At 53.5% G+C, this 20,335-nt stretch overlaps 1 protein-coding gene across 2 annotated transcripts; it reads right to left on the bottom strand.

The window, feature by feature from the left end:
• Window positions 1-139: 139 nt before the first annotated feature.
• TAOK2 (TAO kinase 2) lies at window positions 140-19,684 on the bottom strand. 2 transcript variants are annotated; one of them, XM_021087986.2, is made up of 19 exons: window positions 18,916-19,684; window positions 15,687-15,853; window positions 15,439-15,510; window positions 15,244-15,345; window positions 14,708-14,753; window positions 14,479-14,575; window positions 14,229-14,342; window positions 14,031-14,122; window positions 11,227-11,320; window positions 11,041-11,122; window positions 9,991-10,158; window positions 9,565-9,825; window positions 9,235-9,396; window positions 6,819-7,184; window positions 6,530-6,733; window positions 5,954-6,193; window positions 2,601-2,813; window positions 1,457-1,639; window positions 140-1,374 (listed from the first exon to the last, which is right to left on the bottom strand). In XM_021087986.2, the coding sequence occupies exons 2-19, from the start codon at window positions 15,816-15,818 to the stop codon at window positions 853-855; spliced, it is 3,150 nt and encodes a 1,049-aa protein (XP_020943645.1). In that variant the 5' UTR covers window positions 15,819-15,853; window positions 18,916-19,684; the 3' UTR covers window positions 140-852. The 2 variants fall into 2 exon arrangements, with proteins under 2 accessions (XP_020943645.1, XP_084873151.1); XM_085017025.1 differs by lacking the exons at window positions 140-1,374; window positions 1,457-1,639; window positions 2,601-2,813 and having other exon boundaries at window positions 4,029-6,193.
• Between the last annotated feature and the right edge of the window lie 651 nt (window positions 19,685-20,335).

Genomic DNA, 20,335 nt, shown 5'->3' with positions numbered 1-20,335 from the left:
CAAGTCCAAAGTCAGTAAAAATCACTGGAATTTTTAGTTACACAACACAGTAAGTCCTTTTAAAAAACATAAGTTAACACTATCACCTGCCACTGAACATTCCCTAACAAACTTCAGACAGAAAAGGTGAGTCCTGGGATCTGTTAGAATAACCAACAGTTTATTAAAAGCTTGCCCAAGGGGCTCTGTGCCGGCCCCATAGCTGGGAGGGGCTCCCATGACTGCCCCCAGGCCTGGGAGCAGCCCCTTCCAAGGTGATCTGTTCCCCTGCCCAAACTCTGATCTCAATTAAAAAAAAAAAAAAAAAAAAAAAAAGATAAAGGACAAGACGGCACAGGACGTCAGACAGCAACGGGGGAATGGAGAGACCCAGGCATCCTGACTCCATGAGTTTCAGGAAGGCCTTTTCCTCCCATTCTCCCCACCCCAGGCTCCAGACCTGCTCTGCCACATCCCAGGTCTGGGTGGGGGCCTGCTGTCCCCAGTCCATGGCCCCATTCCAGAGGGTAGTATAGTTCTCTTTATATAATATATCTAGACCCACCCTTCCCCTCCCCCAGGGGACTAGATGAATATTTGACACACATCATCTCCCTCCTTTCCCGAGGCCGTGATGGAGAGAGACCCTGGCACCATGGTGGGGAGGCAGGGGCACCTGGTCAGCCTTGAGGCACCTATGCCCAAGGTGGCCTTGGGCCACTGGCCAGCCCAAGAAGCTCATGAGATGAGGTCTGAGGGGAGCTGGAGCCAACACCCCTGTCTCCCACTCTTGGGTGGACCTCAGGCTTATAGCCCTCCAGGATCAGGCTCCACCCACCCCTGCCTCGATCATCTGCTCATCCACTTTGTACTTCAAGAATAGAAGTGGGAGGAACCATTGAGGATGTGGGAAGCAACACTGGTGCTGCGGCTCAGAGGCCCTGGCACTGCAGCAGCAGGTGGGCCCACATTGTCACTGCCACTGCCCCCCGAGGCTGCTCGCCGCAGGGGCTGGGGGCTGTTTCTTAGCAGCAGCAGGGCTCCACCACGGGGTGTCCCACTCTGTGCTGGGGGTCCCAGCCAGTTTGGGGGCCCCGGAGGAGCCAGGAGAGAGGGCTGACGCCAGGCTGGGGGGGGCATGCCTGGTGGAGGAGGGCCATGGCTCCAGTGTGCCCCTGAACGGGGAACAGGCCGGGAGGGCCAGGCAGGGGCAGGGGGTGGAGCAGGATAGCCCTGGGCAGCAGCCTCGGCCGGGATGCCCCCCAGAGCCATACTGGAGAAGCCCAGCCTCATGCTCTCAGCATCGAAAGCCTCGATCTCACGGGCCTGCCGCTCAAGCAAACTCCGGATTCGCTCGGAGCGCCCTGTCTGCAGGGCCAGCAGCTCCTCTTCCACCTGGGGTACCGAGAATAAAGGTTAGAGGGTCCGGGGGTGGGGGCTGACCCCCACCCCGAGCCTGGAGGCCCAGCTCTCTTACTCGCTGCTCCAGCAGTGCCCGCCTCAGAGCCACTCTCTGCTCCAGCTCCCGTAGCTCCCTCTCGTGTTGACTCTCCGTGCGGATCTTGATCTTGCTCTGGTAAGCATTGAGCAGCTCCAGCTCCTGTTGAAGCTGCTGCCGAAGGGCCTGGAACTCTGCCTCCTGGGTCTCATCAAGCCGCAGCTAGAGATCAGGAAGAACAAGTTTTAGGGACCACCTTCCTGACCCCCACAATCCTCCCCTGCCCCAGTAGGCCTGGGCCCTAAGGTTTCAAGAAGCAGCCAGTCTCAACATCTATCGAAATGAAAGGTCGTCATACCCTGTGACACAGCAATTACACTTCCAGGAATTTATCCCCCAGGTATACTTGCACATGAGCTCGAAGGTGTTCACTGAAGCGTTGTAATAGCAAAATACTGGAAACAACCTAAATGTCCACCAATAAGGGATGGGTTAAATAAATTATGGTACATCCATACCATGGAAAATTCTATGCTCTTAAAAAATGAGATATGTGTACTGACATGGAAAGATGTCCAAGAAATATTAGGTGGGAAAAGAAGTTAGAGAACAGTATGTAAAAGTATGGTTCCATTTTTGTTTAAACTTTTTATATCATTTTCCAAATACACATAGGGGGAAAAAACCCCTAAAATACCATTACTAACAACAGTTACCTCTGAGAGGCGGGATTAGGTGAGGGAATGGCAATGAATAAGGACACTTTTTACACTGTGCTATTTTAAGTGGCCCATTCCAGTGTTATATGCGATCACTTTTAGAACAGCAACCTTCAAAATCCTCCTCCAGAAGTCTGAGCAAACTGGCCTGAGGGCCACAATAATTTTGATTTGTTCCCTGTTCATAATTAAAGTAACTCAGGCCGGGGAAAAAATTATAGCCACTCTTTCCTTGGTGGTTCTTGGTGGAGTAGGCAGGCTGGCTTTGTCAAGACCTTAAGAGAATACTTAAAAGAAATCATAAAAGCATTGCAGAGAATATCAATAGCGGAAGAAAATCTGAGCTTCCCCAGAACAAAAAGCCCTCTCTCTGTCTACAACCCCCCACTTCCATTGCCCACGGCTCAGCTGGGAATATAGAGGCCAACCTCCACCATGCTCCCTCCCTGGACCCCAGGCCTCACCGCCTGTGAGCTGAGCATCTCTGAGATGGATTGGTCGTACTGCTCGGCTAGGATTGCCAGCTTGCGGGTCTGTTCTTCCTTGAGCCGCTTAAGGAGGCTCTTGTGCTGAGCTTTGGGCGTGGTCTCCAGCAAGTGTGCCCGCAGAGCCTTGTACTGCCGAGTCTGGATCTTACACGTCTCCTGGAACTGCTTCTTGATCTGCAGCTCCTTAGACTATGCAGTGGATGGACCAAGGGGAGATGGGGGCAGGGGGGAGGAGGAGGAGGAGGAACAACCAGGGGAAAGGGGGAGAAGAAAGAGAGGAGGAGAGGAGACAGAAGCAGAGACAGGGAGAGGGAGAGAAACAGAAAACATGTTAGACAGAGGGGGCGGGGGGAGCTGTATACAGACAGATGTGGAGAGATGGGATTGTGTCGAGAGAGATCAGGAAGGTTCATAATGGGCAAGAGATGCAAAGAAGACAAGACAGGTTCCAAGAGCATGTGCACAGAGTTGGGTGGAAAATTCACAGGAAAAAGCAGGAGAGTTCATAGACTAGAGCAGGACAAGGGAGACTCTTTGAAGTACTGAGCGCACACAAAGAAGCTCTGACCATGCAAGGAGGGAGAAAATATAACCTAGAGATAGATGACTATGAGCAGATACAGAATATGCACGAGTGAGAAAACCACGTCAGTTGACACACCCGTGGAAGACAGCAACACAGCTGAGCAAGGACAGAGGAAGTCCCAGGTTCATCACCTCAGGGTGGGAGGGAGGGAAGAAGGATAAGCACCGAGCTAGGAAACGGTTAAAAAGGGGTGGCCCCATCTCAGGCCACATAAGGGAAAGGGGCAAAGGAGGTGGCCAGAAAGGGCCTGACAAGTTCAACAGGCCAGCAGCTGCCACCCTGAACAGACCTCCACATTCCAGCCCCACCCCTTATGCACTCAGCTCCCATGCCGAGCCCACAACCAATCCCATCTTCACAGCCCCCACACGCTGCCTGGTCCCCCAAACTCACCACCCCCTACCATGGGGGGCTTGTGGTCCCATCCCCCAGCACTCTAGGGTTGTGCCTGATGCCAGGAGAGACATTCAGCTCCCAGACAGAAGGGAACTACACAGGGAGTGGGTCGGGAGAAAAGGTAGGGAATGAGGACAAAAGGACCCGGAACCTGAGGACTCTCTGGGAGGAATCCACAAACAGGGAACTCTGGGACTAAGTTCTGTGGGAGCTCAACAGAGGCCCGGACCCCTGAGCTGGTAGTGGTCATGGCTGAACGAAGCTATGAAGGTAGAGAAGATGAGGCTGAAGAGTGAGAGGTGTTGCGATAATACAGATGGGGTGAAAAGGTCATGGAACTGGGGGCCAAGGGTCCAGATCGGGGGCATACCGGGGAGGCTAGGCGGCAGGACAAAGCAGACAGAGGCAGCCTGGGCCAAAGGTACAGTTCCGCTCAGATATTTTATTTGTGTTTGTCTTTTTTTTTTTTTTTTTTTTTTTTTTGGTGGGGGTAAGGGGACAGGTTGGAAGGGAGACAGAAAAACAAAATCAGAGAGAAAAAAAAAAAACAAACATGACTCTTCCCACCCACTGCCACCCCTGGCCCCAGGCCTGAGTCGATGAGGGTGAGGATGAACACACACACAGCGGGAGAACAGCAATAACTTAGGGTGGGGGAGGAGCTCAGGAGAACACAAAGTATAATCTCCGGACTCCACGGCGAGGAGGCTGCCTGTCTAGCGGCCCGAAGGGCTGGGGTGAGGTGGGGAAGCACACCGAGGAAGGAGGGGTAAGGGAGGAGAGGACCGGGACTGGAGAGACTTCACTGAGTAGTGGGAGATAAAGTGCTCGATGCTCTAGACTGGGGCTGGAGAAGAGCTAGAGGTGGTCACCTCCAGGGCGGCAGGGCCCGGGACTGGCGGGTTCGGGATCTCCGCCCAGCCAGAGCCCCTGGCGGTGGTTGGTGGGAGGCAGAGGGGCCTGGCCGGCGCTGGCTGCGTGGTAGCAGCCGGGGGATACGGCTGGGCCGCTCACCCCGAAGCAGGCCCCAACTAGCCAGTGTGTGGATGGCCCAGGGGGGCAAGCAGGTGGCTAAACCCTGGCTGGCCCGTGCCAGGCGCCAGTTCCAGCCCTTGCACAGGGCCCAAAACCTTGCCAACAGGGCTAGTGGGTGTCGGGCAGTGCGAGGATTCCCTCGCCGGGGCCCAGGGACAGGCAGACGGCTGCGGAAGCCATCCTTGTTGGTCTTGGGGTAGAGCGCAAACAGGCCCCGGTCCCCCACGGCCCCACAGCCCTGGAGGGCCCGGAAGGCCATGGGCGACAGACGCAGCAGAGCCCGCAACCAGAGTCGAGAGATGCCCCGGCGCATCCGGGGGACCTGCTGCCTCACCCATTTGCCCCCAGCTGTCAGAGCTGCTAGAGGTAGAAATAGGCCTGGCCAGGCTAGAAGCCAGGCAGCCCCAAGGCCCAGAGGGACACCCATTAGGCCTCGGCGCCAGCTCAGACTCAGGACGGCCCCCAGTGCAGTGCCCTGGGCCAGGAGTAGGAACAGACTGGGGGGCAGGTGCAGAGCTGTACAAAGAAGTAGGTAGGAGGCCCCCAGGCCCACCAGCCCCACCTCAAGGGCCAGCAGGGCTGCCTGCAGGCCACCCCCACCTTGAGCTGCCAGCAGCGGGAGCAGCAGCAGAAGTAGCAGGGGCAAGAGGCCAGAGGAGGACCCCACTGCAAAGGAGAGTCCAGCCAAGAGGCCATGGGACAGGAGCCCAGGGAGCTGGCTAGTAGAGCTGGGTCTCAGATGTGTTGGGGGTGGCTCAGGGGGGATGTCTGGTGAGGGACAGCCATCTCCAGGATCCCTTGGGGTCCTAAATGGAGCCCCCTCCTCTTCCTCCTCCTCCTCCTCAGGGACTGGGGTCAGTGCTGGACCCTGGACCCAGTCAAGCTCAAACTCCTCATCCAAGAAACTACTATCCTCCTTCTCCCACAACCTCCATTCCCCAGATGCCTCCTGGCCCACAATGCTCCTTTCCTGGGACGCCAGGGATGGAAGTCTAAGCTCCTCTACCTCCTCCTCAGGTAGCCCCCAAACGTCCTCATCAACCAAACTCCTACAGTTCAGGGGACTGGGACTCGGGGTTCCTGACTGTTCCCCCAATATCCTCTGCTCCTCTGGCTCCAAGGCAGCCCCTTCCTCTCCCAGAATCCTTCTCTCTGGAACTGCTTCCTCCTCCTCTCTCAGAATTCTTTGGTCCAGGACTGCCTCCTGGCCAGATGAACAGGGCTGCTCTTCTCTAGGGGTGCCTGTGCTGGGTGGTCCCAGAGCCCCAGGAGTGGGGAGCGGGAGGCCCGGGGAACGCTGGCCTGCACGTACTTTGAGGCTCTTGGGCTGCTGGCGAACCTGGGCTGCATGCTTCTGCCGCAACTCTTGCTCACGCCGCTTGTTGTACTCCAGCTGGTTGCCCAGCTCCGTCTGGTGCTGTAGGCGGGTGAGCTCAGCCCGTGTGCGCTGTACGGCCTGGAGCTGCCGTAGCTCCAGCTCCCGTGTGGCCTCATGCTGCCGTAGCAGCAGTGCACACTCCAAGTCCTTCTGTGTCTGTTTCTTGTTCAAGTCCTGAGACAAAAGGGAGGCAGGGCCCAGAAACTGGTCAGGAAGCCTGGTTGGTATCAAGGAAGCAAGAGCCCCAGGACTCTTTGACAGAGGGAGCTGAGAGGTGTTAGGGAGCCAAGCTCTTGGCTGGCCTGGGAACTCTAGTGGGGTCTGATGGGCGTGTAAAGTGAAAGAGGTGTTGAAGAGAAGCCAAGCCTTGAATGAGGACAGAGGGGAAACATGAATGAGGGCAGAGGGGAAACATGAATGAGGGCAGAGGGGAAAGACGACCACAAGTGAGGCAAAGGGAAAAGGGTAGGTGCCTGCATCTGGAGGAGAATGGAGGGTGAGGTGGCCTACCTCTCGCAGCAGGTCCTGGTCCAGGCTGTGACGAGCCAGTAGCATCTTGCGCTTGTACTGGCGACACTGCAGCTCAAAGTACTGGCGCTGCCGCCGCAGCAGCCCAGCCTCCTCCTCTGCCTGGCACTGCTGCAGCTGCTCCTTCTGCCGCAAAAGCCACTCGGCCTTCTCCCGCTTGGGGGTGCTGGGGTTCTCCTGGAGCTCCTAGGAATGGGCAGTGGGGATAGCAGGTGGTCAGGGCCTGCCTCACCCACCATCAACCCCACCCACCGCTGCCGCCCTACCTCACCTCCTTCAGCTGCTCCTTCCGAAGTTTATAGGTTCGCTTCTGTGCCTCCAGCAGGGCAGCCAGCTCCTTCTTCTGCTGCCCGAGGATGTGCTGCTGGAACTTACGCTCCTCAGCCTGGGCAGCTCTTGCCTCCTTCTCACCGATAGCCTGGTGCCGCCGTGACAGCTTTTCTGCCTCAGCCCCAAAGCCAGCCCGCTGTGCCTCGAGCTCCCGCTGCAGCCGTGCGCTATGTTCCTCACGTTCACCCCTCAGCCTTGACTCCAACGCTAACAGCTGCTTCTGGTGCTGGCGTCGCATCCGCTTATAACCACTCAGCTGCTCCCGCAGGGCTGAGTCCTGCTCATGCTCCTGGATTTGACGGCTAACCTGGGGTGGGAGAGAGGATGAGAAGTCGGGTATAGCCCTGGCTCTCATGTTATTAACACGCATAGTCTTCATGCTCTATGGGGGAAAAACATGGGTCTCAGACTCACGGGTTGAATTCTCATTTGGTACTTTGCCTACACGTAACCTCTCTGAGCCTGCCCCCTAAACTGGCTAACGGGGATATCATCTACTTCACAGGCTGGTGTCATTAAATGAGACAGTAACAGGTGCTAAGTACAAGGCCTTATATAAAACAGCAACAATTCAGATTAGTTCAAAAGCTTAAAAGAACCAGACAGACTTGCAGACCTGGGCCCAGATCCCAGATCTGCCCCTTACTAACCATGTGACCTCAAGCAAGTTAATGGAGCTAAGGCTTATTAGTTCTGTTAAATGGGACAGTAAGACCTCCTCATAGGGGCTGTGGAGATTAAGTTTGATACCGCTTCAATAGTGTCTAGAACACTCTGAACCCAGAAGTGTTGGTTCCTTTCCCTTCAGAACACGCAAGACCCTCTAGAACCCAGGTACAGAGCTGGAATACGGACCGTGGGACGTTGGCACAACAATAACACTGGGCCCGGATGTCATCCGCAGTTTGAGCTCAGATTCCACTGTCCAGAAGCTATTCAATGGACCCCAAACTAGTCTAGGTGGCCCAAACCCTGGAAGTCACAATCCTCTCTGCCCAGTACCACCAAGCACCACAGGGTCTCAAGAACTGTCTTAGCAGAACCAGCCACAAGCAGAGGTTATAAGAACATACTAGACCAAACAGTGGCCTCCAAGGGGACTGTTGAAGCTTGCAGCTAAATAAGACTGTTATTTATTTATTTACTTATTTATTTTTTGCCATTTCTAGGGCTGCTCCTGCGGCATATGGAGGTTCCCAGGCTAGGGGTCCAATCAGAGCTGTAGCCACCGGCCTACGCCAGGGCCACAGCAACGGGGGATCCGAGCCGCGTCTGCAACCTACACCACAGCTCATGGCAACGCCGGATCCCCAACCCACTGAGCGAGGCCAGGGACCGAACCCACAACCCCATGGTTCCTAGTCGGATTTGTTAACCACTGCGCCACGACGGGAACTCCATAATAAGACTGCAATTTAGGAGTTCCCGTCGTGGCGCAGTGGTTAATGAATCCGACTAGGAACCATGAGGTTGCGGGTTCGGTCCCTGCCCTTGCTCAGTGGGTTAACGATCCGGCGTTGCCGTGAGCTGTGGTGTAGGTTGCAGACGCGGCTCGGATCCCCCGTTGCTGTGGCCCTGGCGTAGGCCGGTGGCTACAGCTCTGATTGGACCCCTAGCCTGGGAACCTCCATATGCCGTGGGAGCGGCCCAAGAAATAGCAACAACAACAACAAAAAGACAAAAAAAAAAAAAAAAAAAAAAAGACTGTAATTTAAAAGTTATTAAAAGTATGGATAAAAATTATGCTTTAGGAAAAGTCCACTCTTCCCTGTGAACTGAGAAAAACATTGCCATGACTTGATTTTAGGAGAGGACCAAGGTCATGGTTACAGAATTTGAGACCCATCATAGGTGCCTGGGAAGTAGCTCAAGCTGTTTCGCACCTGTTTCATCTCACAAATGGGATCATACCCTCTCCCTCCCAGAAGAGCTGGAAGGATTAAATACAGGCATGCGTGTGGGCCTGAAAGCCAATTACTGCACAGGCCCATACCTGCACACCATCTCTGTCTGCTAAGGGCACAGCAACCCTGTCATAATGCTGTTCAGGAACACCACAGCACAAGGATACCAAGTGCCTGGCTGGCCAGGCACCTGGGAAGGCTCACCAGGAGATGCTATTTACACCCAGTCACAAAAATGGAGTAAGAGTTTACCAGCACCCACACCAGGAAATGTGACCAAAATAGTCCACTGGGAGAAGAGAGAGGAGAGGGGAGGGCTTAGGTGAGAAGGCAAGGGACAGCAACAGAAAGTGAGGGTAGAACCTAGACTTAGTCATATGCCACAGGGAGAGCACTGTTTCTGGACTCAGACAGTTCGGGGAATCCAGGCCGAGGCAGGGTGGCTGCGCTTACCAGGGAGGCAGTACGAATGGTGGCAAAGTGGTCCCGGTTGCGGCAGTAGGCCCGACGGCGGGCAGAAGAGGTGGTAGCGGTGGGAGCCGGGGCTGCAGGTGGCTGGAGAGGGCCTGGGGTCATCTCTGGCTGGTAGGGGTCATCATACAGGTTGTCAGAGCCCTAGAGGAGGTAGAAGGAATGTCTGAGACTCAGAGGTCACTGGATCCAGAGGGAGTTCCCCAGAGACCCAGTGAGACTCAGAGGAGGAGCAGTCATGCGTGATTCCCGAGCAGGAGAGCTGGGGCTTGGCCCCACTACTGTCAAGCCTACTCAGGGTGAGCTGCGTACCGGCAGCCGGTGGATGATGGAGCTGTGGGAGGTGACTGTGTGCTCCCCTTCCTGCATCATTGCCATTTCCCGGGCTTCAGGGCCTTCCTCCTCCTCTTCTTCCTCCTCCTCTTCCTCTTCCTCCTCTTCATTGTCGGAGGCATCTGCTAGGCTGTTGACTGAGCTGCTCTGGCTGGAGGCGCTGATGGACATGCTTGGCACTGAATGGCTACTCTCTAGACTGGTCAGCGTCCCCGCCCGATGCATGTAGGGCTCTGCTTCCTGTGAACAGGACACAGGCAGTTGGGCAGGAGAGGGGAAGGACAAGGGGTCTGCACACAAGGAAACAGAGGGTACAAGGAGGGGTGGGGAAGGGAGTGCTAAGCAGCTGCTAGAAGGCAAGTACAAGATGATGGTGAAGCAGGGTGGCAGGGCCAGCTGGTTCACCTCCTCCTCCTCTGGGGCCTCAGCGCCAGGGCCATTGGGTGCCTCTTGGAACAGTATCTTCTTCATCTTGCGGTACTGCAGGTTGTCCAGCTCCCGAACAGCATCCTTGGTCCTCTGGATTAAGTCCATGATGACTGTGGGTGGCCGCTCCCGGAGCACAAAGCGGTGCTGCAGGAAGAGAACACTGAGATAGTCTCTTATTCCTCCAGGCACGGCTGACAAGTAGAAGAGACAGGAGATCTGGATTCTAGTCCATGTTCTATGAAGAAGTGATGCCTGCCCGTGGACGTCATGAGCCTCTCTGGGCCTCAAAAGGCATCCCACAACTATAGAGCAAGTAGATCGAACTAGACAATCTAAGTCAGTTCCCAACTAGGGGTCCGTAGGTTCCCATGGGGCTCTGAAGGGAACAGAGGTCTTTCTACCTTTTTTTTTTTTTTTTTTTTGGCTTTTTAGGGCCACACTCACAGCATATAGAGGTTCCCAGGCTAGGGGTCAAATCGGAGCTACAGCTGCCGGCCTACACCACAGCCATAGCAACACAGGACCCAAGCCACGTCTTCAACCTACACCACAGCTCCCGGCAGAGTGAGGCCAGGGATCAAACCTGCAACCTCATGGTTCCTAGTTGGATTTGTTCCCGCTGGCCCACAATGGGAACTCCAACCCTTCTACTTCTAATAACTCAAAAACCACCTAAGGGAAATCATACATTTACCCGTGACAAGGCCACAGAGGCTTTTGGCTTGAATTACATCAGATCAATGTGGTAACCCTCGTTATATCGCATGCTGACCAGAAACCCTGGCTGGCAATTATATACATCTTCGATTAATAAAAGATGGGGAAACAACCATCATTACTTAATAAATAAAGACAGTCTGGTAGACAAAATCTTGCAAAACAGAGTCCACTGGGCACTGGGGTGGGAATTCATAAATGAAGTTCTTGGTGGACACAGAACTGGGAATCACTAATTTCATTGAGGGGTTTCTTGTGGTTCCAACAAAGCTACAGCTCAAACAGAATGCTAGGCCAGTGAGCCCTCACCTTCAGAAGAACCTCTGAGGTTGGTCTGTCTTGAGGGATTTTCTGAAGGCAGGAGTCAACAAAATTCCGGAAGTACTCAGACCTAGAAGTCACAGGAGGGTAAGGAAGGGGTGGGGTGGGGGGGCACGAGCCAGGCAGCCTTACCCCTGTGGCCTAACCCCTGGGCCCAGGAATCCCAGTCCTCACCAGTGTCCTGACTGGAGCACAGGGGACTCGTTCTGTGCAATGTGGTATAAGGCACTCATCGCATTCATGTTAAACAGCGGTGGTTTCCGTTCCGCTACAGAGAAAGGTCAAGGGGGAGAAGGTGAGAGGTAGCAGGTGGGCAGAGGAGACAGGAATGGAAATTAGAAGACTTGGGTTCACAGTCCTGCTCCCTGACTTCCTCGCTGCACGATCTTGAGCAATTCCCATAATTGCAATTAATGCCTTCCTCTGTCAGATGCAACACCCATGCTCTCTACTGCACATGGGTGGAATAGAGATCAAAGAAAATAAGGCAGAGTGCAGGGTGCCCTTCCTGGGGTCCAGTGCAAGGCTAGCTCAGTGCCTTACCATGTACAAATCACGTACAGATCATGCAGACCGTGTTTGTCAGTATGTCTGTCATCCCTGCCTGGATACTGCAAATTCTGGAACCCGCTTAAGAAATGATAAGCCTAGAAGAGTTGAATAAGCCTTACCACATTTGGTAAGAGACTGTTTCTGCATCAATTCTGCAAGTAACTTAAGAATTTCCTGTTTCCGCATTAAATTGTTTCTCTTCTTAGGACCACCTCTACTAAAGATTTGATCAAGCAGTAAATATATATTGAGCCCTTCCCATTAAAAAAAAAAAAAAAGGAAGAAAGAACGAAAAAGAAAATAACATGCAAAAGCACCAATGATGGCAGAAGGAAGCATGTTTAGTTGCCTGCCCAACCAATGTTTATTAGGAGCCAAATGACAGCAAAAAACTTGCTTGTTATGCAGAAGATAAAGAAAAACAGACAAGCCCTGTCCTCAGGGAACTTCCACTCTAACAAGGAGATTAAACAGAATTGAACAAGTAACCTCAAGTTCCAAGTGCTACCTGGCACAAGAGGGAAACCTGGCTGGGAAGCTGGGTGTGTGGTGGGCCTTCATGCTAGTACATTTGCAGGGGGACTCAGGGAAGGTCTTCTGGAAAACAGGAGACAAGCCTTAGATCAAAAGTTGCAAGCCAGAAGCCCCTTGTGGACCAAATGTTTTGTGTTGTTTACACTTTTGGCCTAAACAGTGATTCTTAAACTCTGACAACAGCAACCAAATAATAATAACCTAAATTTCAAATTTCTCTTAAAAAATTACCTGGTGAAATGGGGCATACATTCCTGCATAACACTAGGCTGGAGCTAAGTAATAGCTGCCCTCTTCCCATGGGAATAGCGACCTCCGGTCTCCTTAGTCTCCTCCATATTGCTTCTCTGATACTATCAGTTGCCATTTATAATCAAGATTGATGGGTTTTTTTTCTTTTTTTCTTTAGGGCTGTACCCATGGCATATGGAAGTTCCCAGGCTAGGGATTGAACCAGAGCTACAGCTGCCGGCCTATGCCACAGCCACTGCAACGCAGGATCCAAGCTGTATCTTTGACCTAGATCACAGCTTGCAGCAATGTTGGATCCTTAACCCACTGAGCAAGGCGAGGGATTGAACACATCCTCACAGACACTGTGTCAGGTTCTTAACCTGCTGAGCTACAACGGGAACGCCAAGACTGATGGATTTTTTTCAACAGTAGAGAAATATTTCTCTGTGCTCATTCTACTTAAACCTAGGAATAAAATGGACAGCTCCAGATTTTTCTTACACCTGACCTGCTTCACATATTTCCATCGCCTGCCTGGCCTTGAGCTTAAATGGTAAATGTAGACATGTGTGGATGGAGGGAAAAGCATGTCCAAATCTCTGACCTCACGCAGAGAACACGATACAAAGGTAATTAGGAGGAAAAATTCATGGCACACTTGGGGGTGGAGCTTGTGAAGGGGAGAGCCAGCCTTTAGGAAGCAGAGCCTTTAGGTTGCTGTAAGCAAGGACAGGGATAGCTTTAGTCTTGAAGGCAACAGGGAGCCACTGATGGCTCTGAGGAGGGGAATAAACCACCAGCACATCACCTGAGCAGATCTATGGGACAAAAAAGAGATTGGAAGGAAAAAGTGACTGGCGATGGGAAAGATCACACTGGAAGTTGCTGGTAAGAGTAACAGCATCTCTTTCTTGGGCAATTATCTTGTGCCCGGCACCATGTTCCGGGCCTTACAAATATCATCTCTCTAAAACAGTTGTTTCAATATTGTTGGCTGACAGAGATGAGACCCTCAACGTGGCTTCAAGGCCTTATGAACTCACTTGAGCCTAACTCTTTGGCCTAATCGTTCACTGCTCTTTGCAATACATGCAACATTCCACACAACTGAAGCTCGTCTCAGTTCCCCAGGCCTGCTCCTATCTCTCTGTCTGGAATGCTTTTCCTTGCAGTCTTCTAATGGCCATCTATTATTCGTCTCGTGCTTCTGTTTCGATAGCTGTGCTGCAAAGGAGACCATCCTCATCCCCTAAACTAGATCAGGTCTCTTGTTTTTCAGTTGTACTGCTCCTGCAACTTTTATCACAATGAGACAAAACATGCCTATTCCCCAACTTATAAGGTCCAAGAGAGCAGGAATCTCATTCACTGCTACAACCCCAGAACTTATTAGCATGATACATGGCACAGAGTGGGCACTCAGAAAAGATTTAAAACTAGAGGAGAGATTTAAAACTAGAGAGAGAGATTAAATGCTATGAAATCTTCAGGTCTAGGAAGTGGCAGGATTGGACAGCGGACTGTATTGGAGACCAGGGACAGACTCAAAATGGACAGATGCTAGGAGGCCTCACAGGATGGGACAGTGTGGGGAACAGAAGACGAGAAAGGAATAAAGAGAAAAGAGGATAAGGGAGCAGAAAGGACAATGTCCTTACCCAGCTCGATGCATGTTATGCCCAAGGACCAGACATCCACCTTGCCATCGTACTGCCCCTCATCCATTGCCAGGATCACTTCTGGAGCCATCCTGGGAGAATGGTCAGGAGAGAGAAGCTAATCACCTGCCCAGACCCTGCTAACTCCTGCTCCCAACATTCTGGGAGCTCTCCTCACTCACCACCACTCCCACTTACCAGTATGGGGTGCCCACGAAGGAGTTGGCAGGTGCCATGATGGATGCAGAACCGAAGTCCCCCAGCTTCACCAAGCCTGGCTCTGACAGCAGGATGTTTCCAGCCTTCACATCCCTGTCAGAGGCAAAGCACGGGAGTAAAATACGTATCTCAGGAAGGCTGGGTTCCAAGTCTCCAAGAAGCTGTTGCCAGCAGAATGAGGAGTGGTGTAGCGAGCACCCCGCCCACCTATCGTTAGTGCTGCTTGTACCTATGGATCATGTTGTGGGAGTGCAGATAAGCCAGGCCCTGAAGAGCCCCGTGGGTCACAGCTGCAATCTCCACCTCCTGAAGGGGCTTCTTGTGCACTGAAGAGTAAGGGAAAAACATTACACTGAGGGAGCCCAAGGGTGGGACTGGAACTACCTTCCCTTAACCCTTCCCCCTACAGTTTCTCTGTTCTTCTCCCTCTCCCACTTGTAAGCCAAAGAATCACTTACCTTCTAGAAGGTCAGAAGCTGAGCCCAGGCAATACTCCATCACCAGCTAAAGGGTCAAGGGTCAGAGATCAGCAGATCTGGCCACCCCTGACCTGTCTCCCTCAGGGAGAGATCCAAAACAGAGAGCTTCCTTCACTCAAGTGATGCCCCGGGGGTAATAACAAGGAGAAAAGACAACTGAGAAAATGGAGAGTGGAGGGGAGTCCCTAGAGTAAGGATCTCACTTAGAAAGAGCCCAAGACATCACCACCACTGTCATCTGGATCCCTTCAAAGCCTCATTCACTCTGCAGCTCCTCCAGCCCACATGCCCCCTTTCAACTGCTAACACTCTACGTCACTCTTCAAGCCCAGCCTCTCCTCTGGATGCGCAACACTGTTCATGAATTTGTCGGAGGACTAAAGAGGTTGGGAGAGATTTCCTCCCTCCGGAGATCTGAATGACACTCTGAACAGATCCCACCTAAGAGCCTGGACTAGGGTAAGGATGGGCCTGAGTGGGGGCAAAGATCAGGGCAGAGGCAGGGGCTAGCTCACCCAAGCCGTGTGTTCCCTCAGGTAACAGCCCCGGTACTGAATGGTATTGGGATGCCGGAGCTTCTGCAGGAACCGCACCTCCTTGATGATGTCCTGCCACTTCTGAAAGAAGGTCAGGGGAAGAGAGGCTTCCTCAGCCTGCACCTTGAGACTGGGATCCTCTGCCTCCTACCCAGACTGTCAAACCTGACCCACCTCATTTGACTGCTTCCCACTGTAAGACATCTTCTTGATGGCCACCACCTCACTATTCCGGACATCCCGGGCCTAGAGGACCAGACCAGAAGGTAGTGAAGGTCCCCAGTGAACACGGGGCAGCAGGCAGACTTGCTGGCCCAGTAGGAGGGCAGGAAAGGCTGGTGTGATGGAGTAGCATACAGGGCTGTTTGGAGGTCTGCAGTGGGAAGACAGTGCCTAACCCACCCTCCCAAGCCTCAACTCACAAAGTACACGGCTCCAAAGCTGCCATGGCCAATTTCCCGGAGGTCAGAGAAGAGCTTTTCTGGGTCATCCTTGAAGAAGAGCTCAGCCACATCGGGGTCCTTCAGGCTCCCGGCCCGGCCCCCAGCTGGCATGGTGGCCCCTGGGGGCCCTGAGAATGGGGCCTGACCTAGAGGACAGAGACAGGACTTTTAGAACAAAGATGGGCTCCTCAGAGAGGTAGGGGTCCCTCAAGTTTCTGCCTTCTCCTCCCCTAGTTCCCCAGAGAGGGGGAGGCATTACTGAGGAAGGGCAGGGTGAGATAAGAAACATCAAAGCTCCCCCCCAACCAAAAAAAGTTGCCCTGGCAACCAGAGCATGGGGGCCGGATCCCCAGAGTCCCTAAAACCACAGGAAGACTAGGAGCTAAGCATCTTCACCTACCCTTTCAGCCCTCAATAAGTTCCATCTCCCTACAACCCTTACATCTCCTCTCAAGAATAAAAGATTGTGCCTCCCGGCCAGAACCCCAGATCCCCAAGTGTCCTGTCCCACAAGTACCATGCCCCATTTCCAGGCACCTTCCTGTTCCCCTTGGCGTTGAGGCCCCCTCCTTCCTCAACCTCTCACACCGTGGAAGAGCGCAGGAAATGGCCAGGCCGGAGGCAGTGGAAATCCGGCCATTGTTACAAGTGGGTACTGGCCCACAGGGGCCAAGAGACTTGCTCTCAAAAAGGGCTGGGGACACTGTGGCAGGGAGGAGATTTAGAATGGGAAGGACAGGGACAGAAATGGCCTCTGGCTCTGCGGGGTTCTCTGTGATCTGGGCTGCCTTCTTTGTCCAGTCCAATGGCATACATATTACTTTGCAGTGCACAAAGGACATTTATTGAGCATATAGAAAGCCCCTTACGTACATCACCTTCCATTCAATCCTCACCACAACCTTATGAGGTTTTACCATTACCCCTATTTTACAGAGGAGGAAATGGACTCAGACAGGTCAAGTGACGTGCCGTGCCCAAAGCTGGTCCTCTATCCCTGTGTTTTCAGAACAGCCCTATGAAACAAGCTGGGCAGGATCGTGATCTTCATTTCACAGATGAGATCACTGAGGCATAGAAAGGAAGGACTTCTTTCCCCAAGGTCACAGTACAGGACCTTCTCCTCACCAGGCATTACTCCCTCAATAACTCACTCCAAGCTCAATCCCCTCCTGCAGGAAGCCTCCCCAGACTACTGTGCCCTTGGGGAGAGCTCCTAGAGCATCTAGCCAGAAATGTGTTGAAAACTCCAGCAGTACTTCAGAGCCAAGACCCCCAAGGGGATTCCAGGCCAGGCTCCTGGCTAAGTACTTGTTGGAATTTAGGCACAAAAGAGTTTTCAGCAGAGCTGGACTCCCAGGGCAGAGTTCTAGCTCCTTAAAAGCACCTAACAATTTAGCATGTAATTATATTCTGTTGTGCATTGTTTCCTGTTGTGTTGTTAATTTTGTCTCCTCAGCCCAACTGGAAGCTGGAGGGCACGGAGCAAGCCTCACTCTCTGGTGGGCCCCCAGGGTGCAGAGGGCTCAGAATAGCCTGAGATTGATTGATTGCCCTGAGCCCAGCCCTAAGCAGCTCTCAGCTCCTCAAAGCAGGCCCCTTTCTCCATTCTCCTGCCAGCAACCCTGCCAAGCACCCCTCACCCCCACCACACACCCACACACAAAGGCAGGTGCTCACAACTTGCCAAAGGAATCTTCTTGACCTCTTTATCAGCACCCAGCCAAGAATGCCAACCCAGGACCCCAGAGCGCATGTAAGGGATGCCAGTGAAACATCACACAGGGCCTCTGCATCAAATAACAAACATATGAGTGGTTACCAAGGTCTGTGCTAAATCATAACCACCTTCTAAAATGGACAATGTTATCTCCACTCTACAGATGAGGAAACCCAAGTCTGTCGGTCCTAAGCTACACTACCAGCGCATATCATCCACAAAGTACAGCAACAGGGCTCTGAGTAAGTTCCTTACACTTGGTCTTCTCATCAGTAAAACGGATGACAGTGTGGGGCTGTTGTGAATTTTTTAATGAGATCTCATACTTGGGAGGAACACCATGCAGACACTCAGTATACGGATTTTTCTCTCTGCTTCCAGAGTCACCCAACAAGGCTCTAATGCTTTGGGGATCATCCTACCCTACCTACCTACAGCTCGGCTTTAACTGTTAAAGAGACACCACTGTCATTTGTCAGAAGAGGCAGCCCTCTCAGGAACCCAGGCCAAAGACTGGGATCAGGGTAAAAGATGAAGGTCACAGTAGAGAGAAAAATCCATGAAGCAAAAGGCAGAAGCCAGAACTTCCCATCAGGACAAGCTCCTGAGAATAGCCCTCAAGTAGCTCCTCTCTCTTCCATTCTTAAATCTCACCCCAACTCATTCTCCTCTGCACCCCTGGCTAACCCCAAGCACAGAACAAAAGAGATAACGAGAGACGGGTATGGCGCAGAGGGGGCAAGACTTGATCAAGGGCTTGGGTTCCAATTCTGATTCTGCCACTGTGTGACCTTGGGCAACCTCTCTGGGCCTTAATGTTCTCAACTGTAAAATGGGAAGACAGCAATCAATGAGCCCCTCACCAGATGAATGGAGGGGAAGAGGTCACATGAGAGAAGAGATATAAAGCACTTTGGAAATAAATTGCCAGACAAATGGGCTCACTTCTACCATCACAGCAAGAGGTTGGAAGGTAACAATAGGCTGGGGGGAGATATTGCCAGGTACCCCCAGATACAAATGCACTCACACACTTCCTTGAAAGGACAAGAAACCCAACCAGACCATGCCTGAAAAACAGATAAACAGACCCACCACAGGGATCAGAGGCATGGGAATCAACAACCCAGAGCAGTAAGGAAAGAGGGTTACAATCATGGAGAAGGGGTAGCAGCGAGGGGCAAAGTGAACAGAGAGACCAGAAGGGCACAAACCCATCCGATTAGCTCAAGCACCCTAGGGTATGACCCCCGGTGACATCGGAGACCCTGTCACCTGAGGTCCCCCAGCAACCAGGCAATAATGAAGGGAAGAGGAAGGGAAAGAGGGTGGCAGCAAAAGGCAAGGCTAGTCAGAGGCTGACCACCGGCCCCGTTGGGCTTCCCCATCCTGAGGACAGGGCCTACCCAGGGCCAGCTTCCCAGAAAGAAGCACCCTTTCTTCTCAAGCTAGACACAGGGACCCGCGCCCCTGCACCCCGTGTCTCACCTGGTAGGGGTCACTATGGTGCCCCAGCGCCTCCGCCTCCTCCTGGGGTCCTCCAGCGGCTCTGCCAAGCAGGGAGAGGGGCAAGGAGACCTTTCCCCTTGCCACCTCTTCCTCGGCTTTCGCCCTTCCTGAGGGGCGGGCCCGGGAAGCCTCCCGTGGAGGGGAGGGGGTGACAACCTGATCTGACCTCGCGGTCCAGTCCTCCTCCTCCTCGAGGGCGACAGTTGCTGAATCCCGGATTTCTGATTGTGGGGTCTGAGCCCCAGATATTTGAACGGGGGGAGGCTGAATCTGATATCTGAACTAGTGGGGAATGAACCCCGGATACTGGTACACGCAGGATCCTGAACACCAGATATTTGAAATTCTATGAAACAGAGCCCCAGGTTTAGAGAGGTTGGGACCCGAGTCCCGGATATCTGAAATCTGAGGGGCTGATATCCGGATATTTGAGAAGCGTGGGGTCAAGCCCGGAAATTCGAGACCGAAGGGACTGAGCCCCAGGTCTTCGGCCACCGACAGGGGGCCTACCCCGAGGACGGTCGACCGCACGGCCCCTCTCACGCCGGGGTCCGAGGGTGACAGCCTCCACTCCCGCCCCGGCCTCCTCCCTTTCCCCTTCTCTCTCCCGAGGATAGCGGAAAGATTGTAGCTAAGGGCGGTCCCCGTGCCCTCTCTCCCTCTCCTCTTCTCAGTCTCAGCTTCTCTCCGCACCACAGCCCCGGTCTCGTCCCGGTCTCCCTCTCCCTCTTCCTCCCAATTCCAAGATGGAGACCGGGCGGGAGCGCGCAGGCGCGGTAGAGACGCCGGGCCAAGGGGGCGGGGCTCAGAAGGGAATAGTCCCGCCCCCTCCCCTTACCGCTGCGGCCGGGGAGCTGGGCAGTAACCCAGCCAGAGTGCGCGCGCGCCCCGCCACGCGGACCCCGGGTGGGAGGAGGCCGGGAGAAGGGCCAGTCTTGGAGGGGGAGGAGCCCAGCGCGCTGTCCGACAACTGGTGGTGGAAAGGGCTGCGGCGCATGCGCTCGCCCCGCCTTAGCGCTGGGCCCGAGCTTGTTGCTAGGGGAAGCTTTGAGGGGGCGCGGGTGGCAGGAAATAAGAAGCTGCGATCTGCGCCTGCGTGCAGGGTAGAGGTTGGGAGGGGTAAGGGAAGACTGCTGCTGGGCGCGGAAAAGGCGGGAAAACGGACTGTCCTGCTTAGTAACTATCCAGCCGGGACGTGGGCTACCAAGTTCGAGGAATCTTTGCTGGTAAAATTCTGTCATATTTCTTCATTGCAGCATGACGTGCACAAGGTCACACTGCACTTATGTCAAAGCATTTCCATGACCATACCCGAGAGCTGCAGTAACCTATGCCCTATACCGACCTGTATCCCAAACTAGAGAGTCAACAAGGAAAAATCCGCCAAAACCTCGCAAGC

Source organism: Sus scrofa, chromosome 3, assembly GCF_054392235.1.
Source record: "Sus scrofa isolate SSC_HxYL_T2T_F1_AM1 chromosome 3, Sscrofa_HxYL_maternal_Yorkshire_Landrace_v2.0, whole genome shotgun sequence".
In the NCBI taxonomy this organism is placed as follows: Eukaryota; Metazoa; Chordata; class Mammalia; order Artiodactyla; family Suidae; genus Sus; species Sus scrofa.
Note: the sequence above shows the minus strand (reverse complement) of the source record. Positions and strands in the feature narration are given on the sequence as shown.